Here is a 19,344-nt window from a genome sequence, read left to right as displayed (position 1 = left end):
CCACAACTGTATTACTGTTCCTGCATTCTAACATGAGCACACATTTCAAATGCACTAATAAGTTCTAGGCAGAATCTATTATACTACAATAAAAATGAAACCCAAAACTTTATCACTATTTACTATACCTGTATTCCTACATAACTACACAGATCACATCTATGAAACAAAGACAAGGAAAAAGTGAGCATAGTGAAAACCAACCTTTTGAGTTTGTACCCATTTGAGTTGCATTAGGATACTAAACTTGCTCATCTTTATTCTAATAGAGTAATTACAAAACTGCATCTTTTTTGACACAACAATAGTTATACCCAAATTCTTTGTATGCTCTATCCTTTACCAAAGACGAAAATTAAAGATGGGAAACAATATTTCTAAGGTTAAAAAACAGATGAAAATTCATCTTGCGACTCAAATAAAATATCAGTCCTAGTATACAATTCCATAAGAACTAAAACAAGTAGCACATAAGTAGAAAGAAGAATCATAAGTAGTCATGCTTTCAGCGACCAAATATCCTGATTTTCACTGATCCAACGAAGATTGGTCTCGAGGGACGACGATCCCTAACAAATGACCAACCATGGAACAAAAGATGAAGCTAGGTAGCATTTTCAGAGTATGATCAGCACATTCTTTTATGAAGACATTACAATGAATATACTTGAGCTAGACCATAAGTCCATAACATTTTGGAACAATTAGATAACCATGCCAAGAACCATGTACATGAGATGCACATGTTGGAGAGATGTTCAGGGTTGGAAATAATCATATTCATACCACAATTCTCATCTACATGAAAACTAATTATCATTCATAGGAGATCCTGTCCTCAGTCATGGATCATCCATGTTAATTAATGCCTAATAGACTAGGACTAATTGACAACCCTGCTCAATTACACAGAGGCCCATGGCTGAAGTGAATCAGGGCTATACGTCTGATTCAATCATGCATGGGAGAAGATCCAAAACGAAGCAAGTTATAGCACGCCATTCATCATTATTTATCGAACACAATGTCATGAAATCTCTTGAGCAGCTCCAAACTCGAGTTTTTCCGCCTCATCCGGCGCCGGACGGTAGGCAGCACGTCGTCGGTGTCCCACAAGTCACCCTCTCTCCTCGGGCTTCCCCGCGTGGCAAAACCGCCAACCAAGTGCTCGACGGCGGACCCCACCTTTCCGTACCCCATCCCCGGCCTCCTCCCGTCGCACGACACGCGCCGGACGCCGTCCCCACCTACATGACCGCATCCTTCTACCCACCACTTCCTCTCTACTCTCTCTTATCGCATCCATCTTGTACTTCTGACCACCTTCTATTCTCCCCAAAATTCACGCACGAACTCGTAATGAAGGAGGGAGAGAAGGAAGGGAGAGGAAAACATAACCACACTCTATAAACCCACTCTCATGGTTCCCATCATTAATGGAAGAAGATGTCTTTGTTCTCTGAATTCCACTCTTTCCTCTCAAGGTATGTCAAAGGCACCAATCCCCCAGCTTTTGCATCTGGTTCTACTACTATCACTACTGCTGCTTTCGTGTTGTCGAGCTGAAATCATCTCTCAGGTGGGTGGGAGCGTTCCGGCATCGAAAGATCCGGTCGGACGACGATGATGACACGGACAGCAGCGAGGAAAGTGGCGGCGGCGGCAACCCGATACCGCCTGCGGCGGTGGAGTGCTACGCATGCACCCAGCCGGGCGTGCCGGCGTTCCACTCGACCAGCTGCGACCGCGCCCACACGCCCGAGTGGGAGGCCAGCGCCGGCTCCTCGCTGATCCCGATCCGGAGCCAGCCCGCCCCCCGCCCCGCGGGCCTCCAACGCCGGCCGAATTCCTGGATCTTCGGCTCGGTTCTCGATCCGAGGAGCAAGCAAGTCCGGCGGTGGAACCGGGCGATACTGCTGGCCCGGGCGGCGGCGCTGGCGGTGGACCCCCTGTTCTTCTATGCGCTGTCGATCGGGCGGGGCGGCGCGCCGTGCCTGTACATGGACGGCGGGCTGGCGGCGGTGGTGACGGTGCTGCGCACGTGCGCCGACGCGGTGCACGTGATGCACGTGTGGCTGCAGCTCCGGGTGGCGTACGTGTCGAGGGAGTCGCTGGTGGTGGGTTGCGGCAAGCTGGTGTGGGACGCCCGGACCATCGCCGCCCGCTACCTGCGCTCCCTCAAAGGCTTCTGGTTCGACATCTTCGTCATCCTCCCGGTGCCCCAGGTAATTATAATTAGGACCAGTTAATTAGCTTTATTCAGCTAGCGATATTTAGATTAGTGTTGCCTTTTTCTTGAGATGATACAGTCTTAATCACGCATTACTTCGGTTAGGATTCAAAATATGAAAGCGCTTCGTCAATTAAAGAAATTGTTGAAATATTTAGAGAAGAAGAGAAAAACAAAAGAAAAGGAGAGAGAAAAATGATTTTATTTCTCCATTACTTCTGCCATATTCAGTATATTTTAAAGGTTATATATATTCCCGTACAGATTTCATATATAAAAAATAATATAGGCGATACAGGTTGTCACGTAATCCACTAAACTAACGATATTATGCTAATAAAGAAAACTAATATAAGTTGGCACAGAATTATGCTAATAAAAAAAATATTATGAGTGATACAGCTTTTTATAGGATCTCTAAAATTATTCTAACATCCTTTCAAATTCAAGATGGTTCTATATGTGTCAATTTGAATTTGGAAACTGAATTACAAATGTACCGAAAAACTGACGTACTAGATAGAGAGCTAAAATAGTAGATGATGCAGTGGATTAATAAAATAATGAACAGATCTTAGCGTAAGATTTCTTGTTGCAGTCAGGATGGCTGGCGCGTATCTGCGTTGAGGTTTAGCAGACCAGGCAATGGAAAATTAGACGCCATGATGCAACCAAGACTTGTCAAGAAGTTTCTTCTTTTTGTGGAGTACTCGTTGCTCAATCTTTTGGTAGAGATTTAATTTATAGCATCTATCTCATGGGGACTAATGCACTGACATGAACTGATTGCATTCATTTATATGAGGACAAGGGTGTGTGGTAGATAGGTGAATAGGCTGAGACCAATGGGACCAAGCTATGAACCTAAATTAGACCAAACCTAACTTAGGTGTGTCTGGTTTATTTGATGAACTTTGAATGTTGTTTATACTTACTCTTCCTTACATTCTGAACCTATGCAGGCTGTCTTTTGGCTGGTTATACCAAAATTGATAAGAGAAGAACAGATTAAGCTCATTATGACTATACTTCTGTTGATCTTCTTGTTCCAATTCCTCCCCAAGGTATATCACAGCATCTGTGTGATGAGAAGGATGCAGAAAGTTACTGGCTACATTTTTGGAACAATTTGGTGGGGCTTTTGCCTCAACCTAATAGCTTACTTTATTGCCTCTCATGTAAGTAGCACTTCATCCTAATCTAAACTCTTATACATTAATAGATTGCTGTACTGATTAGTTAATCTTACTGCAGTAGCAAGTTGCTGTGTAGTTTAAGTTCCTGAAATGATAGAGCTCCCATAGAAATTCACCTAGACTTGTAATAACATAAACAAGAGGGAAGAAGGCAAGGATCGATATAGGAAATACGAAAACAAAATGGAAATTGTAAACAGAGACTTGAACCGAGTCATGCAAGCTACCTAATTTGAACTTATTTTCACCTGGAAAGAAAAATTGCTGTAACTTAAGCTTACCATCAGGGAAAGAATATGGTACAACTATGCAAATATAACTATAGTCCACTTCCAAGATAACCAGAATAGTTATTTAAAATAATATTGCATCTTAAAGTCACCCTATAGAAAAAAAATTTTGTATTTAATTGGCATTGTGCTCCGACCAAACAATGGACTTAGCCTCAAGTATCAATTTGTCAGTTATTGAGATTATAAAATGTCTTTGCTAAACCCAACATCTTGTAAGAAAAATAATAGATGAAAGAAGGAAGAACTTATCAGTTGAGGCGTGATTTCACTGTCCTTAAGAATAGATCGCGCCCCTCGGAGATTGAATCTCGGTGTAGCAGGTAATGGCGGCCTATCCTCCAGGATACAACAACTGGATCACTCCAAGCGTACACTCGCAGATGAAGTGACGGTCGAACAGCCCAGAACCGCGCTCTTGGAATGACAACAGAGAAGAAAACAGGGAGACCCCCCCCCCCCCCGCGTGATAATCGCAACGCGCCCGGTTAAACGTTTCCGGATCGGATTTGCCAATTTTGGCTTGGACCTCCATTGGGCTCATGCGCGCGTGGGCTACTTTCTTTCTTTGCTTCACCAAGTTAGAAAGGCTGAATACTACATAAAGACCTTTTAAGTTTTATCTCTTTCCAATGTGGGACTAAAGGAAGTACACTAAACAAAAAGGCAAAAAGCAAAGAAGGGCAGAATTGGAATTTTAAAATATTCCAACAATCCCCCACATATTTTAAAATTCAATAATAAGTTAACGAGCGCGAGAGTTTAATGCATCAAAAATGGTGTCTTTGAGACTATGAACCATGTTTTAGGACTAGTAAGTATGACTTACAGAACTTTGGTGAAATAAAAATTTCTATGAACCAAAAGTCCTTCATGTAAATCAGTGACCCATAGACCACATTGACCTCTAAAGTTCTGGGCTTGTTTTAAACGGGTTGGTGCAAATAGGCCATGCACCTTACCTGGATATTCATGAGTGCTTTAGAGAACTGCCTAATTCTCATAGGAAGCGGCCCCACTCCCACACCCATATAGGTGGATCCATCAAGTGTGTACTGCAGGTAGACACACCATCCTAAAGGACTATGGTATCCATTAAGAGCTTTACCTCATCCTTATCTACTGCAGTTTGCACTATCTACACCATAGGGATGGATTTTCAAAATTAAATATGATAGTGTACTCACAGTCAACTAGCGACTTGTTATTACCCATATGAACATGCTTCATGGGATCTCCAATCACACATGTTGGGTTTCTGTCGTTATTGACTTTGATATAGGCATTAGTCCCATCCCCCTCGATGTTTCACTCACTAGTTTTCTACCTAGTGGTTTTGTCAAAGGATCGGCCAAATTCAACTCTGACTTTACAAACTCAAGAGATATAATCCCATCATCAAGCAGCTGCCTTACAATATTATGTCTCAACCTTATGTGTCTATTCTTCCCATTATAAACTTTATTCTTAGCTCGATATATAGCAGCTTGGTTATCACAAAGAATAGACACAGAAGGTGTTGGTTTATTCCATAATGGAATATCTCCCACAAGATTTCTAAGCCATTCAGCTTCAGAACCTGCCTTTTCTAAGGCAATAAACTCGGACTCCATTGTAGACCGAGCGATGCATGTTTGCTTGGATGATTTCCAAGATACTGCACCCCCACCAAGAGTAAAGATATATCCACTCGTGGATTTTATCTCATCTGAATCAGAGATCCAATTTGCATCACTATACCCTTCTAGTACAGCTGGAAATCCACGATATAACAAACCATAATTAATGGTTCCTTTCAAGTACCTTAGTACTCTATGAACAGCACTCCAATGGTCCTTACTAGGATTATGAGTATACCTACTTAATCTTCCTACTGCATAAGCAATATCAGGACGAGTGCAGTTAACTAAAAACATTAAACTACCAATGATGCGAGCATATTCTATTTGTAAAATACCATTATCTTTATTTTTCCTTAAATGTATACTAGCATCATATGGAGTAGATACGGGTTTACTATCATAATGCTCAAATTTTCTTAAAATTTTCTCAATATAGTGTTCTTGTGATAGCATAAGTCCATTAGAACTTCTTGTTATTTTAATCCCAAGAATTACATCAGCTTCACCCATATCTTTCATATCAAAATTTGAAGCTAAAAATTTCTTAGTATCTATAACTATATTCAAATCAGTTCCCATTATAAGCATATCATCAACATACAAACATATGATCACAACAACATTATTAACAACCTTACTATAAACACACTTATCAGCCTCATTAATTAGAAAGCCATTAGATACCAATACTTTATCAAATTTTTCATGCCATTGTTTAGGTGCTTGTTTTAATCCATATAAGGATTTTACTAATTTACAAACTTTGTGCTCATTACCAGGAACAACACAACCTTCAGGTTGTTCCATGTAAATTTCTTCATCTAATTCTCCATTCAAGAATGCAGTTTTTACATCCATTTGGTGAATTACTAAATTATGAATGGATGCTAATGCAATGAGTACTCTAATAGATGAAATTCTAGAAACTGGTGCAAAGGTGTCAAAATAATCAATATCTTTTCTTTGTGAGTATCCTTTTGCTACTAATCTTGCTTTAAACTTATCAATTGAATTATCTGGTTTTAACTTTCTTTTAAAAATCCACTTACAGCCAATTGATTTAGCACCTGGAGGCAAATCAACTAAGGTCCATGTATGATTAGACATAATAGACTCTATTTCATTATTAATAGCCTCCTTCCAAAAAGGTGCATCAGCTGAAGTTATTGCTTCTTTATAAGTTTGAGGTTCATTATCAACAAGAAAGGTGTAAAAATCATTTTCAAAATTTTTCTCTTTTCTAGTTCTTTTACTTCTTCTTAAATCAATTTCATAATTTTCATGTGCCTCCTTTTCTTGTTTATTATGAGACTGAGAGTCAATTTTTTCTTTACCTAGTTTCATAGGAAAGATATGTTCAAAGAAATCAGCATTTTTAGATTCTACTATAGTGTTGGGTTCCATAATATTAGATTCACATTTTAATACCAAGAATCTATAAGCAGCACTATTTAATGCATAACCAATAAATAAGCAATCAAAGGTTTTAGGTCCCAACTTTCTTTTCTTTGGTTCAGGTAATAAAACTTTGGCCAAACACCCCCACACTTTAAGATATGTAAGGTTAGGTACATGACCTTCCCAAAACTCATAGGGTGTCTTACCAGATTTTTTATAAGGTATTCTATTTTGAATGTGACAAGCAGAAAGAATAGCTTCCCCCCACAAATAAAGAGGTACTCCTGAGCTTATTAACATAGCATTCATCATTTCTTTTAGAGTTCTATTTTTACGTTCAGCAACTCCATTAGATTCAGAAGAATATGGTGGGGTAATCTCATGGATTATACCTTTATCTTCACAAAATTTATTGAAGAGATTATACTCATATTCTCCTCCTCTATCAGTCCTTATTCTTTTAATTTTCTTATTAAATTTATTTTCTACTTCAGTAACATATTGCTGAAATTTTTCAAAAGTTTCATCTTTAGTCCTAAGTAGATATACCTTAGTGTATCTAGAATAATCATCAATAAAAGTTATGTAAAATCTTTTTCCTCCTCTAGTTGGAGTGTTTTTCAAATCTCCTAAATCAGAATGTATTAATCCAAGTAATTCAGTTTCTCTTTCTATTGACTTATGACTCTTTTTAGTAGATTTAGATTCTACACATACTTCACATTTATCATTCACATTTCCAAAGGTAATATTATTTAACAAGCCTAGGTCTTTCATTTTCTTGATATAAGAAAAATTAACATGTCCTAATCTACCATGCCATACATCAACAGAATCAATCAAATAAGCAAAAGATGATGCATTTTCATTCATAGTTTCGGTTACATTCAAGACAAATAAACCCTGGTTACAATAACCCTTCCCAATGAAAACATTGTTCTTAGTCATTACAATTTTATCAGACTCAAAATACACTTTAACTCCAGCCTTTCCTAATAAAGAAACAGATACTAAGTTCCAACGGATATTAGGAACATGCAGCACATCATTCAGGGAAAGGACTTTTCCTGATGTTAGCTTGAGGAGTACTTTTCCTTTGCCAACCACTGGCGAGGGTCTCGAATCACCCATGAACACTTGTTCCTCGCCTTCATTCAATGGAGTGTAGGAAGTAAACGCACTTCTATTTCCACAAATATGTCTGGTAGCCCCAGAGTCTACCACCCAGTCCTTTGCTCCCATAACCATGTTGGTTTCAAACACAACTGCTGCAATAATATCTGTCTCCACCAAGTTAGCATTTGGTTTAGCAGATATATCATTCCTTTTTCTAAACCTGCATTGATTAGCATAATGTCCAGGTTTTCCACAAACAAAACAAGTTCCTTTTCTTTTAAAACCTGGACCTTGGAACTTAGGTTTCTTATCATTTTTGAGATAAGGCTTCTTGGACTTTGAACGAGATCCACCTGGTTTGCTGACTATAACATTGGCTTTTGTAGTCATTTCCTTGGCCAATTGTTCTCGGTCTCTGACTCGATTTTGTTCTTCTATTCTAATATGAACAATAACATCTTCAAGACTCATATGTTTCCTTTTGTGCTTCATGCTATTTTTATAATGTTTCCAAGACTCAGGTAATTTTTCAATTAAACAGCCGGCTAGGAAAACTTCTTGAAGCATTATATCTTCATTTTTAAGATCAGTGACTAATCTATGAAAATCATGTATTTGGGATGACACATCCCTATCCTCGGACATTTGAAAGTGCAGAAAACTTCCTATAGCATATTTCTGTACTCCAGCATCTTCTAACACATATTTTTTATTCAGATTTTCCCAAATTTCTGCAGCTTCTTTGTATGAACAGTAGACATCAAAAAGTTCATTGGACAGTGTACTCAGAATTGTGTGTCTACAGATTTTATTTCCATGTTCCCACTCTTTGAATTTAGTGTCAAAATCTTCAGACCCTTCTATCGGTTTTGACTGATTTAAATACTGAGCAAAATTAAGCATATCCAATGCAGAATAAACACGTTCTTGCCATCTCTTAAAATACATACCATTGAAACTCTCAATTTTAGAAGTATCAGGAATTGATCTAGCAGTAATCATAGCAGAATCCATGCCGAACTATTCTTAAGATTGTAAGAAAAATAATAGATGAAAGAAGGAAGAACTTATCAGTTGAGGCGTGATTTCACTGTCCTTAAGAATAGATCGCGCCCCTCGGAGATTGAATCTCGGTGTAGCAGGTAATGGCGGCCTATCCTCCAGGATACAACAACTGGATCACTCCAAGCGTACACTCGCAGATGAAGTGACGGTCGAACAGCCCAGAACCGCGCTCTTGGAATGACAACAGAGAAGAAAACAGGGAGACTCTTCTCGGGAACAAGAAACAGAGAGGCTTTCGGAAACAGAGAGAGGATAGGTTGGATTAGATAACTCTATCGGATCTGATAGGGTTTAAAAAGAAATGAAGAGGCGTATTTATGGCAAAAAGAAACCTGGCTCAAGCCCACACCCGGGGGGGGGGGGGGTCCCCCCTGCGCGTGATAATCGCAACGCGCCCGGATCGGATTTGCCAATTTTGGCTTGGACCTCCATTGGGCTCATGCGCGCGTGGGCTACTTTCTTTCTTTGCTTCACCAAGTTAGAAAGGCTGAATACTACATAAAGACCTTTTAAGTTTTATCTCTTTCCAATGTGGGACTAAAGGAAGTACACTAAACAAAAAGGCAAAAAGCAAAGAAGGGCAGAATTGGAATTTTAAAATATTCCAACACATCTATCAATGGTTGTTTTACTTAGCAACATACATCACTTGTTAGTCACCAGTGACAGTCAAATATATGGATGGGTTCAACTTAAACTTGTAGAATCTCAGGAAGAAAAATAAATAAAGAAACTCGAACATAAGGTAAAATTCCCAAGTGCTCAGTATCTCTCTCTGTCACAAAAGATGAACATGAAACTTACATATTTCCATGTGGAGAAATCATAGGATTCATGAACTTGGATATGATCTTGTTGCGTCGAGCACCTCACTGCTTCAGCCAATTTCAACCTGCAAATGGAGAGAAGACATAGTTAGAAATTACAAAGTGGCGAAGTATATAATTTATTATTCGAAGTTATAATGTCTATCCCTGCTAAAGCAAAATTTAAGACCGTAGCATATAACAATCTGCAACTTATCAAGAAATTCAGTAAGCTTCAAGTTGTCAAGCATGAGTGTCGAATTTGGTTGGAGAGTACACAATTCAAACAGTTATGAATTCGACTCAAATCAAAATAGACAAAGATAAACCCTTTGATTCAAGAACGATTACCAATTACTAAGATTTTGTTTTGATATAAAAGACCCAAGCTCTTTTTATTTTGTTTGGTCAGTAACTACAAATAATACTAACAGTATTAATGCAACAACACTGGAGTTATATGTTGGTTTATTTCAGGTAGCTGGTGGGTGTTGGTATGTTCTTGCAATTCAACGTGTTGCCTCGTGCCTCCGACAACAATGCGAGAAGAACAACAATTGTGATCTTGTATCATTGGCCTGTTCCAAGGAGGTCTGTTACCGCCTTCCCTTGCCATTAGGCATGGACGAATTAGCATGCAAGAGTAACTTGACAACAGCCATTGGAATCCAAAATATTCCAGTTTGTTTAAATGGCAATGGACCATTCCGCTTTGGGATCTACAATGGGGCTCTCCCTGTTGTTTCCAGCAACTCACTTGCTGTCAAAATCCTTTACCCTATATTCTGGGGACTTATGACTCTAAGGTAATTCTAACTTAAAAAGCTGTAGTATTTAAAGCATCAAACTATCATGGTTCAAATCTGCAAATTTCTTTCAATATACCATATATATTTTTCTTTACTAAGCTAATTACCAATCATACCTTCAGAGGATTTAAACGTATTAAGTATATGCAGCTGTGAATTGAAAATTACTGATGATAGTATTCTTATACAGCACTTTTGGCAATGATCTCGAGCCTACAAGCCACTGGCTAGAAGTTATATTCAGTATCATCATCGTATTAAGTGGCCTAATGCTCTTCACTTTGTTGATCGGCAACATTCAGGTATGTTTTTCTTTATCCATCTTCTCCCTTAATCATCTATAATTATCGGTAGAAAAAAGTACAGAAGTATGTGAACTGTGAGTTTCTAACAGCTTGAGCTTGGTAATTGATAGGTATTCTTGCATGCGGTCATGGCGAGGAAGAGGAAGATGCAATTACGGTTTCGAGACATGGAATGGTGGATGAAGCGGAGGCAGCTACCGTCACGCCTGAGACAGAGAGTCCGCCAGTATGAACGCCAGAGGTGGCTTGCAATGAGAGGGGAGGATGAAATGGACATCATTGAAGAATTCCCAGAAGGACTAAGGCGAGACATAAAGCGCCATCTCTGCCTTGATCTCATCAAGAAGGTAGTTTAATTGTTGAGACAATATGTCAGTCTATAAGAAAGAGCAGGAGGGGTGTCATTGATGAAACAGAGCATCAGGCATCAAGTTCGAACTCAAGTTTGTGCACCCTCCTTCCCTTCCCAAACAATGGTTCATTCATTAGAACCATAAAGATCGAACTGGAAATGAACAAAGTAACAGCTAATATTCTCTGTACAGATGTCATAAAGTAAGAAGACAAAAGAAATCCATGGCTAAATCAGTCATCAAGTACAACCCATTCACAAAAAAACTTACAGAAGAGCATTCAACCAAATAAATTTAGAGAAGCATACTAATATGCCCATGCAATTAGGATAAAGAGCTACTATTATTCCAGATAAAGGATTTTTTTTTTTTTCATTCGACTATTGCTTGATCAGATAGAATAGCTAGTACTTATTATGTGAAGACGAAACTAATTCGGTTGGGTTCATTTTTGTCATTCAGGTGCCATTCTTCCACAACTTGGATGACCTTATCCTTGACAATATATGCGATAGAGTTAAACCCCTTGTTTTCTCCAAGGGTGAAAAGGTATGACTAGGGACAGAAACACTGCAGTCATCTAGTGGAATGGAAGGATCTTTTGTTGCAATGCCCTCTCCTTTTGTTGCTATGAGCTATTACTTCTGCACCAGGTAATCAGAGAAGGAGATCCCGTTCATTGCATGGTGTTTATCGTCCGGGGGCAATTGAAGAGTAGCCAGCACCTGAGTCAAGGCACGGTGGCCACATGCATGCTGGGCCCTGGAAATTTCCTAGGGGACGAGCTCCTGTCATGGTGCCTCCGCCGCCCTTTCGTCGATCGGCTGCCACCTTCTTCTGCCACCTTCGAGTGCGTCGAGCCAACTGAGGCCTTCGGTTTAGATGCACCCCATCTTCGATACATCACCGAGCACTTCAGGTACAACTTCGCAAACGAGAGGCTCAAGAGAACAGCAAGGTACTACTCATCAAACTGGAGGACATGGGCAGCTGTTAACATACAGCTAGCCTGGCGCCGCTGCAAAGCGAGGACTGGAGGCATGGTGAATCCACCACCAGAGCTCGGCGACAGCGAGCGACGCCTTCGGCTCTATGCTGCAATGTTCATGTCGCTTCGACCTCATGACCACCTTGAATAATAGAAAAGCAGCTGCATTAAGTCGTTACAATGGTGAAGGTTATATTTAAACTGGGTACAAAAGAAGGAGATGCAATTAGTGAAAAACCTTGCATTCAATGGCTTAATTGTTCGCAGGTGAAAATAATGGATTGGTTTTATTATTTTTGCCAATGAATGAGTGCCATTGGTCCCTGGGAAGCTTTTATTTGCAAGTGAATTCTGCTCTTCAGCAAGTAGTTTCACATTCCTATGATTAAATGGCAGCAACAGTGGCTTGTTAGATTTTTTATGTCAGGCAAAAACGTTAGAAGGCATCGAAGGTGTTTAAAGGCACCATCTTAGTTCTTACAAGGAAAAGAGCTTTTAACTCTCGACTTGACACCCAACTTACCCCATGTACCGAGCCAAAGAGAAGACAAACCAATGTCTGCATAGCTTGCAGAAAGAGAAGACAGACCAATGTCTGTGCAAGACAAACTAGAAACAATGCAAACAAGAAAATATTGTTATTTGAACCTAGAGAAGGAGAGGGTTCGGGGGGTGGGTTGTGATTCCTTAGCTCACTCACCTTGCAGAAGCCTGCTCTTTCTATTTTATGATCCTGCTCTTCCAATTTTTCTTACTAATGGCTGCCCGTTAAGTTTATTAGTCTATGCTTGTGGTTGTATCTTAGGAGTAGATGAGCAAAACAATCTTGTGCATCAGGAGGAGCTCGAACTATTTCAAGGACACCATCCTCCATATCTTAAATTAAATTCCATTATCTATTACTTTATTTATCTGTAAATTTAATAAGTATATTGTTTATTAATTCTTTTTAATGAATAAAAATCCTGCATGACCTCAAATATAATGTTATTTTATTCCATTTTCCAACAAGTGCTTGTTAGCCTGATCGAGAAATTCAAGTACTTGAATTTGGATTCACAAAAGAAGCCAATTGGCGCTTGTGCTAGGAATTAAACACTCCTTGTGGGATTTCCGGATAGAGAATGCGAGTATAAACCATAGCAAGCGAGTAGATCCATGCTCGATAGTGTTAAGTGTGTTGGCTATAACTTTGTTGTTAGTGCTACACACTTCCCTCAGTAAATTTTTTTGATCTCTTTCTATGGACAGGTAAGTCCTCTAGCTTAAACACTCTAAAAGTATAAAGGTCCCATACAAGTTTAGATTAAACCTGATAAATTTACTATATTTAGATTCTAATGTCGTATAATTTGACCTAAAAACCGATAATTTAGACTCCAGCCCTAATTATAGGATGGTGCCTATACATGCGGCAAAGGTACATAGTATGACTGAGCATAGATCTTCTATAGTGTACAATTTGTATTGCAGAATATTGTGTAGTGCTCAATAGCTGATATTAAAAGATGTACGGCTATCAAATAAAATAATCTTACGTGCTAGTTATAGTACATTACCGTAGAACATTATATTCTGAAAACTGCGTATTCATTTATCTAGAGGTATGCATTCGACTTGCTGGATAATTAATCTGTTTGGTATGTATCATCTAATCATATAATGTAATGACAAAAAAAAAAATATTCTAAAAATAAGAGATAAAAGAATATCATATTTTTTATTTAAATCATAAAAAAGATGACTTTATTATTAAAAAAAAATTAATTTTTAGGCTTTGTTTTCTTTAACCTAGATACTAAAGAAAATATGGCCCAAGAGAAAGCCGGCTCGCTGCTTCTTTCTTTAGTGCCCGCCCAATAAGGTTTTTGTTCCCCCGTGTAGGATATAATTTCCCGTCCGGTGATTGCAAGAACTGGGAGTCTGGAGGGGATCCGAGCTCTGTTCCGGAACTTTCGCGAAGAAGGCCCCAAGCCCTGGAGCCATCGAAACCCTAGAACCAAGGCTTCTCCGATCGACGGCAATGGAGGCGATGGAGATCGATGCCCCGAAGCAAGAGGACCTCTTCCAAGCCGCAGAGAAGGGGGACGCCTCCCTCTTCTCCTCCCTTCCCGAGGAAGTACTCCGCCGGGCTCGATCCATGCGGAACGAGGACGGCCGGTCCCTCCTTCACGCCGCCGCCTCCTCTGGCCGCCCTGAGGCGAGTTTTCGAACTAGATGCTTTATTTCACGAATTTGGTCTCTCTTTGTCGAATCTATGCATCTAGGGTTTGAGTTCTTGTTCAAATTATTGGGCAACCGAGGATTTAATTAGTCTTTTTTTGGAAAAAAATATTAGGTGGTTAATGTGCTATCGGCAGCTGATCCATCGGTGAGTGGAGTTAACAGCAAGGATGAAGAGGGATGGGCGCCGCTGCACTCGGCTGCCAGCATCGGCAATGTGCAAATCGTCGAGATCTTGGTTGATAGAGGTGAGCTTGCGCATAACTTGGCATCTTGATCAACAGCTCTGATTTTTTTCTTTTTACACTGAAGCATCATATGGTATTCCCTTTTGCAAGACGAAATAAGATCCTTGAGAATCCTAAGAGAGAGTCTAGGAGTTCTAATGTAAAAGGACCATGAAAATGTGATAAATTTTGAGGTGTTGTTATTTATATTGCGTAAATTCTTCAGTGTCTGTCTAAAAGTATTTCAGACTTGTTCTTTTTTTTTTGTGGTTGAGATGCTTGAGCATTTTGGCCTCTACTGTGATCTTTCTCAGGCTTTACACTGTCAAATACTTTTTTATGCAACTTTGGTTACATCTGTTAATGTGATGTGGTGTTGGTTGTTAGCTTGGAAGTTTCAAAAAAGTGACAAAGATGGTCGTGAAACTTGAATGTTGGTCATTCTGCTAAGCATATTGTGGTGGGAAGTTGAATATTGGGTGGGAGGTCTTAGAGAGTTAGAGCATAACGCAAACAAACCGTGGACTTTAGGAATATTCTCTTGGTCTTATTGTTTGTGCACGTGGTTAATTCAAGGCCATTGGAATTTTGAACTAGTATGTGAAGTGAAAATATGTTACAAAAATTGACCCATATTAAACTATTGAGTTAGAAATAAAAGAGGTGATTTGCTTCGATATTCCACTAGTTCTTTTTTTCTCATGATGGAGTGTGATTTTATGATGATGGAGTGTGATTTTATGATGTTTAAAGAATATATCACAATAGAGTTTTAAAAAGGGCTTTGATTTCGTTTCGATGGAGGATAGTTTAGTGTTTAGAAGGAGCATGGTTTAGTATTTAGAGATTTGATGGTTGTAAGTACATGCATGAATTCCATATGAATTTTTGTTAATATGCTTGTGGAAAATTTGATGATGACGTGTAAGACGACATTGAAAACCTTACAAAATGATTAATCATGAATACCATAAGGCATGCGCATATGTGAAGTACAAAGCAATATAATTTAGCAAATATTATTCACAACAAGTTTACATTCCTACTCTCTTGTTTTTTCTACATTTTTTTTTTTGAGCACCTAGAGATCACGTGCCGAATTAAAACTTAGGCCTATAATGTTTTATATATCCTTCCTATTGTCCATCTTACCTCATTTTAAAATGCCTATTCTGTAAATAAGTAGCATTCGGAAGGGCTTCTCTTCTAGATGACTCTGTAATTATATTTTTTTCTTAGTATTCTTTAAGGGTTCCTCCCCAAGAATTTCTCTCTATACATATTTTATTTTACTTTGTTGTCATACAAGCCAAAAGTGTTCTTTCAATTAATTTGACAATTAGATCAGAACGATCAGGTGAATCACAATAGTTTCGTGGTTGTGGTTGCATTTTGCACCCTTTATGCCATGGTCAATTGAAATCCTAGAGACTTTATGTGAAGCAAAAGATAAAACCAAGGTTCGTGGTACTGGTATCGAATTCCGTACCGGTGCTACACTAGTATAGAATCGATACGGTACGTGGTACGCCTAGCGTACCGAGCGTCGGTACGGTACGGTATGCAGTACGCCACTGATACTAATACCGAATTGGTAGGCCATCGGTACCGGTACTGAATCGGTACGGTACGGTATGTCCGGTATCGTCTGGTACAGTACAACATATCTTGGATAAAAATGCACGAGCTTTCTTGATCCTCAAGTTATAGTTAATTTGCCTTTCCAGCTTCTTTTGATTGGTGGGTAATGTTTAATTAAAAGAGTACGATTACAAGGGATATTAAATGGGAGTTAAAACAACAGAAGAGAAAGGGCATGAGCATAATTGAAGGCTGTTGAGTTGTGTGCCACCACAGACTATCCCAATCATTCACGGTTCTTTTAGTTTGCTCCTAGTGCAAGGATAGTATCTTTATATTTCCATTTGCAGCAGCAACAACATTTTTCAAAGTCTTGCTTTCAACCTTGGTGATGTCAATTAACATATGCCTGATCAGCATAGAACCTTTATGTTAAATTTGATGAATCCTTTCATTTTACTTAATTCTCTTCACTCTTAAAGTTAATATGACAGCTTGAAATTCTTATAATATTTTTTAGATTTCCTTTTGGGTTTCCAGCTCATTGGCCCTAATTCCAACAGTCAAGCGTTTTTTTTTTTTTTTGTTGAGATAGAGAGAATGATTAGGCATCAGGCCAACGTTCAAACAACTCAATTGATTGTCAATTTTCTACATTCTACAGATATCTTTAGCATATGCTAGAAAAATTGCTCTATTTTTGTCACTACAACTCCAAACTACTACTTCATGATTTGCACTTGGATCTTGTACTGATTTAAAGTTTGTACAAATAGGAGCTGATGTCAATCTGGCTAATGATGGTGGCCGCACTGCTCTTCATTATGCTGCTAGTAAGGGGTGGTTGAAAATAGCTGAAATTCTAATAGCCCATGGTGCAAAAATAAATAAGAAAGACAAGGTCTGCAAACTTATGAGAAATTAGAATTCGTTACCATGTTTGCATGCTAAGCTTATAGTAGACGTTGCGCACATGGTTCCTTAATGAAGTTCTGATGTGCATTTGATTCAGTTTGGTTGCACCCCACTACATAGGGCTGCAAGTACTGGAAACTCGGAGTTATGTGAGCTATTGATTGAGGAAGGAGCAGAGGTCGATGCCACTGATAAAGCAGGCCAAACTCCTCTCATGCATGTAGTGATATGTCAGAACAAACAGGTAAATGAGAATACAACATTCCACTGTGTTGGTTTTCTTTTTCTTTTTTTTTTTAACTTTTTCCTGGAGCAAATGGCTTTCATCGTAAGTTTTATGCAAATACCCCTGAAGACCCCTCATTCACCTAGTTGTCTCCTGATTTGCTAATATCAATATCCTGAAATCAAAGCCAGGGAAAAATCACGCATGACTCTAATAGTAATCTGGTGTCCTAAAAAACAGCTGCGATGTATGGGTGGTCAAGGGACCATATTGTGCATATACAGCTTGCAGGCTGCATATGTGGCTGCATATATGTTTATTTTTTAAATATTTAAGAATAAATATAATATATTAATTATAATATAAATAATAATAATGATAATATTTTATGGATGGATAGTAGCAATATTGATAACAATAACAACCAATAATTAATGTTTTTTTATTGCCGAGTGACTAATATCCAATAGCTATAACTATAACATAATCAACATTTTAGTACTATTAATGTCCATATCAGCCACTCCTGAAACCCATATCAAACCTAATCGTCAGCTTGAACTCACTTCACTATATGGGCCTACGTAATAGTGGGCTGTATATGTAACTTCAGAATGCTAGATAAGCTCGTATATGAAGCCATAATACTAAGCAGGCCATATATGTGGCCAGGCAATATTAAGTGGACTGTTTGTGTGGTCCATATGCGATAGGACCACATAGAGTACTGAGTATGGGCAATATGGTGCCGTCAAGGGACCTTATATGCATATGCAGGTACATATGCGACAGTATGCACCACAATTTAAAACATTGCAGTAAACACCTTGAAACTTCTTCTGATGGTAATGGTCATTAAAATATATTAAAGGTTTTTTCTCCTGTTTGCTCTGTGGGTCTGAACAAGTTCCTGAACACAGTGCTCAAATATCATGAGACAGGTGAACTTTGGTATAAGGAAACTAAAACCACGATACTTAGAAATAACAAGGACCCGGATCTTTTCTCAAAAACAAAAACAAAAAGGGAAAGAAAGCCTGGATTCTTGGCCAGATGGATTTTGGATTTGTTAGCTGTGGTAGGATATGCACAGGACATGTTCTTGCCAAACATTTGTAAAATCCTTTGCATTGCACAACTTCTTATTTGTGGTTACAGCGAGCACCATAATCATGTTCATCTCCATCTTTCTCTTGCTGTCATTTGATTTTTTGGTTGGATAGGTTGCTCTTCTCTTAATAAGACATGGGGCTGATGTTGATGTTGAAGACAAGGAAGGATACACTGTGCTCGGTCGAGCATCGGCTGAATTTAGACCAACATTGATCGACGCAGCCAAGGCAATGCTGGAAGGTTAGATTATGAATTGATGACACTTTCAAAAAGGACTACTTATATGCTCACAAACAACTATGACTCCTAAAAGTAAGGCTGAAATGCTTGCCTGGTGAGGAATTTCTGTTCAGCTGTATCCGACTTCTCCTGCATTTCTAAATTTTCCCTTAAGATGGGTGGAGAATTGAGTTTAGCTTATGGGCTCTTCCTCAAGTTTAAACTACTGATTCTGCTTGGAGAATACGGGCAATATGTATTTGTCAGTTCTCAGAAGTCATTCTAAGTGAATCATGTTTTGATCTTGGACTTCTTGATCATTTTTGGGGAATTCGGTTGTAATAACAGCGTCTCGACCCTTGTGGGAGAGGTCCATGACCCAATCTTTAGTGTTGCACGTGTGATTGAAATTGCATGATTAGTATGTTAGTAATTTCAGTGTGGGGTGCTGCAGTTTGAGTTTTTGCTGTTCCATCCAAAGATGTAGATCACTTTGGCGTAAACCTGCGCGCGACACAACCGGGAAGCCACTTATTGAAACCCAATGCTGTCCGAGGTTACCTTTGATTGATGATATCTGTCATATATACTCTTCTAGCAGGTCCACCTAGCCCACACCAAAAATTAAAAGCTACCTCTAATTTGAGGCAGGTTGTAAGCAC

The 19,344-nt window shown here is 38.9% G+C and overlaps 2 protein-coding genes across 4 annotated transcripts; both read left to right on the top strand.

Moving 5' to 3' along the window:
• The first annotated feature begins 1,028 nt into the window (after window positions 1–1,028).
• LOC103704450 (cyclic nucleotide-gated ion channel 2-like) lies at window positions 1,029–12,508 on the top strand. Of its 2 annotated transcripts, XM_008787725.4 has the most exons (8): window positions 1,034–1,484; window positions 1,580–2,225; window positions 3,193–3,408; window positions 10,201–10,529; window positions 10,723–10,834; window positions 10,948–11,184; window positions 11,653–11,739; window positions 11,844–12,508. In XM_008787725.4, the coding sequence occupies exons 1-8, from the start codon at window positions 1,447–1,449 to the stop codon at window positions 12,327–12,329; spliced, it is 2,151 nt and encodes a 716-aa protein (XP_008785947.2). In that variant the 5' UTR covers window positions 1,034–1,446; the 3' UTR covers window positions 12,330–12,508. The 2 variants fall into 2 exon arrangements, with proteins under 2 accessions (XP_026659376.2, XP_008785947.2); XM_026803575.2 differs by lacking the exon at window positions 3,193–3,408 and having other exon boundaries at window positions 1,029–1,484; window positions 11,844–12,329.
• Window positions 12,509–14,021: 1,513 nt separating this feature from the next.
• Window positions 14,022–19,224, top strand: LOC103704449 (26S proteasome non-ATPase regulatory subunit 10). Of its 2 annotated transcripts, none has more exons than XM_008787724.4 (5): window positions 14,022–14,378; window positions 14,517–14,649; window positions 16,992–17,110; window positions 17,222–17,368; window positions 18,574–19,224. In XM_008787724.4, the coding sequence occupies exons 1-5, from the start codon at window positions 14,202–14,204 to the stop codon at window positions 18,706–18,708; spliced, it is 711 nt and encodes a 236-aa protein (XP_008785946.2). In that variant the 5' UTR covers window positions 14,022–14,201; the 3' UTR covers window positions 18,709–19,224. The 2 variants fall into 2 exon arrangements, with proteins under 2 accessions (XP_008785946.2, XP_008785945.2); XM_008787723.4 differs by having other exon boundaries at window positions 14,024–14,378; window positions 16,986–17,110.
• Window positions 19,225–19,344: the final 120 nt, after the last annotated feature.

The sequence above is a fragment of the Phoenix dactylifera genome, unplaced genomic scaffold (genome assembly GCF_009389715.1).
Source record: "Phoenix dactylifera cultivar Barhee BC4 unplaced genomic scaffold, palm_55x_up_171113_PBpolish2nd_filt_p 000007F, whole genome shotgun sequence".
Classification (NCBI taxonomy): domain Eukaryota; kingdom Viridiplantae; phylum Streptophyta; class Magnoliopsida; order Arecales; family Arecaceae; genus Phoenix; species Phoenix dactylifera.
The sequence above is the reverse complement of the archived record's forward strand: the minus strand, read 5'-3'. Positions and strand labels throughout refer to the sequence as shown.